We start from the raw sequence: 5,539 nt of genomic DNA on the forward strand, positions 1-5,539 counted from the left end.
TTTCAAAGCAGAAAAACACAGGAGAAGCAAATCAGATAATTATTGCTTTCATTTTTACCTGAGGCTTCTCAGCTCCCCAGGAGAAGACTCCTGGGCAAAGAGATTTTTCAGAAAACATGACAATGACATCGGGGTGCTTTACCTGCCCCACCTGCAGGGGCTGGCTCACACACCGAGGTTCTGTGAGTTGCCCTGGCTGGGCACAGAAATTCACCTCGAGGTGAGTGTGTGGGCACAGGAGTGTGCTCTGTGTACAGAGCAGGTGTGCACCCCCAGCCCACCAAAGGGGACGGAAAAGCAAAAGCAAACCCAAGTGGCTCAGACATTTTGTGAAAGACTTATAGGGGGATTATGCTCTTAATGGGAAATTTAAGGATGTGGGAATAAATCACAGCTTTTTCCTCTAACCTGTGGGGTAGCATTTGCCTGAGCCTTTGGGCTGGATTAGCTCTGTCTATTTATGTTTTAAAGACTGATGTGTTTTTCACTATCAAAATATAAATTATTTTTATTGTATCAATGATTAAATATTTTTCTTTGAGATCATAGAGTCCAAAAAAATAAATGTTTCTGAAGAGGCATTCAAAAAATTTAAAAGAAGAAAAAAATCCCTCTGAGAACCCCTTTTGTCATTTGCAACCAATAAAAATGCCTATTGTTATGAAGGGCTCATAAATAATCTGATTTTGGCATGCTTTCATACCATACAGAAAATGAATAAATTAAACTTGATTTACAGCCTTTTTCATTTTTATTAGAGTTGCTCCAAACATTTTCTGTGACGTACGTGCCAGATGAGCTGCACTGAGTGGTTTGAGGCTCTGGCCCTGGTATTACAGAAATTAAGTTGCTTTCATTTGCATCGTTTAATTAACTAATACTGGCAAAGGAAAAAAAAAAAAAGAAACCAGGGGTGAAGGTGAATTTTTTTGTGGGTGTCTGAGGAGTGAATGAACCCACAGGAGGTTGATCCCCCAAAGTGCCAGCACAGGGACACGCTGGGGTCCACACAGCGATTTTGGGGGGTGCTGGCAGTCATGGAGATTGGGGAGTCACCATCACCCCCCCTTTAGAGATAGGGAAACTGAGGCACGGAGCTTGGCTGCTTGGCACGGCTCTGTGGCAGCAGCACGGGGTTATCACGGGGGTCAGCAGAGAGAACTCCCCAAAGTGTCCTGGCTCCATCCCAGGGCTGTGCAGACCCTTTGGAGATAAGCAGGCAAAACCCCCCAAAAATGCCCAGTGACGTCACTACGACCCCGGGCCAGCCCCGACCTCTCGAGCTCCCTCCCTGCAAAGCTCCTCGGCGAGTGTGGGATGTTCTCCTCCCCCCTTCTGCAATTTATCCCGCAGCATTTCCCACCAGGAAACAGCTTCATTACATCAACAACAGGAAGACCCCACTGATTTGTCACACAGAAAAGCAGCTGTTAGTCACACATCAAGGGAGCAGGGGAGGGGGGAAAAACCCTTCACCTTTTTGTGCTTTAATGTTTGCAGCCTTAATGGCTCTGCGGAGGGAAGCGAGTCCATTCCATAACTAACCATCACCAGCGAGGATCAGTTAATATCCAAGTGTCTTCCTGCTTTTCCTGCTACATGATTGCTTTGGAAAGAAAGATTAATTCCAACTTTAAAAAAGAAAACACTATTTTTATCATTGCCAGGAGTCTATACGGGCTTAAAAAAGAAAAAGCACTTGCTTGTCGTTTTACATCTTGCAATTTTGTCAGTTGTTTTAAAACATGTCTCCTGTAATAAATAAGATCATTTTTATGCACTTGTTCTGCAGCTAAAAGCAAGGCCTGGGCTGGTGCTGCGTGGGGAGTGGAGGGGCTGGGATGGAGCAGGGCAGGGAAAACGCTGACTCGGGAGGTTTTGGTTGCACGGGAGGGGCTGGGGGGTGAGGGAGGATTTACCTGGGAAACAGCAGGAGTACAACGGCACTGGGGGCAGATGGAGGCTCGGATTTAGGATGTGCCTCGCATCCTCATCCTGCAGCGGGGGCTGGAGCCACCCCCAGGTACCCCCACGGTGACTGGAACCTCGGTGGGACCCACCCAGGGACCCACTCTGCACAGGCTGTCCCTCTGTCCTGTCCCTCTGCCCTGTCCCCCTGCCCTGTCCCTCTGTCCTGTCCCTCTGCCCTGTCCCCCTGCCCTGTCCCTCTGTCCTGTCCCCCTGCCCTGTCCCCCTGCTCTGTCCCCCTGCCCTGTCCCCCTGCCCTGTCCCCCTGCCCTGTCCCTCTGCCCTGTCCCCCCGCTCTGTCCCCCTGCTCTGTCCCTCTGTCCTGTCCTTCTGCCCTGTCCCCCTGCCCTGTCCCTCTGTCCTGTCCCTCTGTCCTGTCCCCCTGTCCTGTCCCCCTGCCCTGTCCCCCTGCCCTGTCCCTCAGGGCAGGTGTCCCCTCACTGCCCTGCACAGGTGGGACACGGTGCCTGCCCCCACACCCCCCAGCTCCCCTTACCCTGTCTGCCCTTACCCTGTGTCCAGCAGCAGTGGGGCAGGAGAGGTTTATTCCAGAGCCAAAGCCCAGCAGAGGAGAGGTCCAGTGATTTAAATCTGTCTTGTCTTGTCTTCTCCCACCAAATTCTCCATCCTGCCTGCTCTGCACGCCCTGGCACCCAGGATTCCTGTGCCATGGGACACCAAACTCGCTGCTCAGACTCATCCCAAGTTACTGGAAGATCCTGAAGGTAAAAACCCAGTTCCCTCTTCCCCAGCCTCACTTCACAGGTCACAAAGACATCGGAGTCCCTGGGCTTCATTAGGGCTCTGCCTGGGAACTCATCCTTGGCAAAATCAAACCTCCTTAATGGCAGCCCAGGTGGGGCAAGTCCTGCTTAGGGATGAAAACATCATCAGTCATTGGTGAAAGTGCTCCCCAAGGCTTCTGGTCTTCTTTGGCTTTGCCTCTATTCCAAATATTTTGCTTTTCCTTTGGTGCTGGTGTTATTTTTGTTGGGCAGGGGTCTCGCTGCTTTTGTTTGAACTTGTGCAATCTCTGAGCAGAGAGAGGCTTCTCATGGAGCAGAACTGGACATGGAACAGAGAAGTTTAACTTTTTCCCCTCTGGTTACTAATAAAAACAGGACCCTCGTGGGTTTTAGAGCAAAGGATCCAACCTGCACCAGGACGGGCTCCAGCGTGGATCCATCATTACCCACGACACCCCTCTGATGAAGGGGCGTTTGCCTTACCCCAGCAAACACCAGCTGATCCAGAATGGTCTCTGTGTGTCAGCACCAGGGCAGGATCAGGCCTTGGGCATGCCCCGAGGTCCAGGGAAGGACAAACAGCCGCGGGGGCATCGCTGCTCCGTGCCCTCGGCATCCGCCGCTCTTACGCACTCGTCCCACCTGATCTTGGGTTACTCCATCTTGGGTTACTCCGTGAGGGCCGTGTTGTTGTTGGCCAGCAGCTCGAGTGACTTTGAGGAAAGGCTTTTTTTTTTCCTGTTTCCTCCTTCCTTGAATGGCTCCTTTGAGCGGCAGCGCCTCTCCGCTCACATCCCGCTGCCCGGATTGAATCAATCTTGCGGTCAGCTTTGGGAGAGCGAAGAAAAAGAGAAGAAAAAAGCCTCACAAAGAGGGGAAATTGACAGGTCTGACCCTGGGTGTGATTGATAGGGGTTGGACGAGCGGGACTGGATGTCAGGCTGCGCTGGGCGATGCCAGCACTCACTGGGGAAATCCAGCAAAGCCTTTTTTCCCAGAACCCGGAGCAGCGGGCTTGGAGAGGGGTGGGCACATGAACTTAATAATAGCAACATTGTTGGAACATAAAGCATCTGTCAGGAGTTAATATGATTAATTAGAGGTGTCTGTCTCTCCCCCTTTCCCCTCTCCCTTGCTGTGTAGGCAGGAGGGACCTGAAACACAAACTCAGGGAGGGCAGAGGTGGGGCTGGAGTGGCCACCTGGCCCCACATCACCTTTCTTCAGGTCAAAAATCCTCAGTTCTCATCCCATCCTGGCCCCCAGGATTTTATCCTGTCACTCCACACCCCCATCCCACTGCACATCTCCCCTCCAGGCCCCATTCTCCTGAAGGCCAGGGAAGGAGCTCTCACCCCACCAGGCCCCCACAGCCTCATATGCAGGATATCACTCCAGGATTTATCCACGTGCCTCGGCTCCTCAGGGACAGAGCCTGCCTGAGCTCGGCTGGTTTTCACCCCCCTGCAAAACTGAAGCCCCAGAGGTTTGTGAAATTAATTCAAGGATGTCTGGAAAAGGTAACTAGAAATAGGAAGTTAATTGTTGGAAGTTAATTAGTTATACAGCAGCCTGCACTGGCACCTGAAGATTTTTAAGACTCAGCAAACCAAAGAAAGGAGAAAATGCCTGGGAAAAAAGGAGTTGTGGGTTCATAAGGGAATTGTCACTTTGTGAGAGCCTGAGTTAAGGTCAGTACCATCACCTTGGGTGACACTGGGATGGGGCACAGGCCCTGGCTGCAGGGTCAGGGCAGTGGCAGGACACAGGCCCTGGCTGCAGGTTTGGGTGCAGGAGCCACTGGCACGGGGGTGCTGAGCTGTGCCAGGCTGAGCTCACCTAAGCCATGCCGTGGCAGCAGTGCCATGCTGTGTGGTGCCAGCTGAGCCACGCCATGCCATGATCAGCCACACTGGGCATGCCATGCCAGCTGAGCTGAGCTGTGCCATTCCAAGCTGTGCCATCGCGTGTCAGCCATGCCAAGGCGTTTTAGCAGTGCCATGCTGTGCCCTGCTGAGGTGTTCCAGCCAAGCCACACCCAGGTGTGCCAGCAGTGCCATCCCATGCCATGTCATGTCATCCAAGCCATGCCATGCCCAGGTGTGCCAGCAGTGCCATCCCATGCCATGTCATGTCATCCAAGCCATGCCATGCCCAGGTGTGCCAGCAGTGCCATCCCATGCCATGGTAAACTGTGCCAGCAGTGCCATCCCATGCCATGTCATCCAATCCATGCCATGGCAAACCGTGCCAGCAGTGCCGTGCCGAGCTGTGCCGGCACTGCCGTGCCATGCCGTGCCATGCCGAGCCGTGCCAGCCGCATCACGCCACGCCGTGCCCGCAGTGCCATGCTGTGTGGTGCCAGCTGAGCCACGCCATGCCATGATCAGCCACACTGGGCATGCCATGCCAGCTGAGCTGAGCTGTGCCATTCCAAGCTGTGCCATCGCGTGTCAGCCATGCCAAGGCGTTTTAGCAGTGCCATGCTGTGCCCTGCTGAGGTGTTCCAGCCAAGCCACACCCAGGTGTGCCAGCAGTGCCATCCCATGCCATGTCATGTCATCCAAGCCATGCCATGCCCAGGTGTGCCAGCAGTGCCATCCCATGCCCTGCTGAGGTGTCCCAGCCATGCCATGCCCAGGTGTGCCAGCAGTGCCATCCCATGCCATGGTAAACTGTGCCAGCAGTGCCATCCCATGCCATGTCATCCAATCCATGCCATGGCAAACCGTGCCAGCAGTGCCGTGCCGAGCTGTGCCGGCACTGCCGTGCCATGCCGTGCCATGCCGAGCCGTGCCAGCCGCATCACGCCACGCCGTGCCCGGC

The 5,539-nt window shown here is 53.8% G+C and overlaps 1 protein-coding gene across 1 annotated transcript in view; it reads left to right on the forward strand.

Annotated features, from left to right (window-relative positions):
• Positions 1-5,013: 5,013 nt before the first annotated feature.
• ZNF703 (zinc finger protein 703) overlaps positions 5,014-5,539 on the forward strand; it is a 3,155-nt gene continuing 2,629 nt past the window's right edge. The window contains exon 1 of the mRNA XM_041424736.1: positions 5,014-5,066. Coding sequence (XP_041280670.1) covers positions 5,014-5,066 — 53 coding nt within the window. The remainder of the gene's footprint in view (positions 5,067-5,539) is intronic.

Source organism: Onychostruthus taczanowskii, unplaced genomic scaffold (assembly GCF_017590055.1).
Source record: "Onychostruthus taczanowskii isolate IOZ18803 unplaced genomic scaffold, ASM1759005v1 scaffold84, whole genome shotgun sequence".
In the NCBI taxonomy this organism is placed as follows: domain Eukaryota; kingdom Metazoa; phylum Chordata; class Aves; order Passeriformes; family Passeridae; genus Onychostruthus; species Onychostruthus taczanowskii.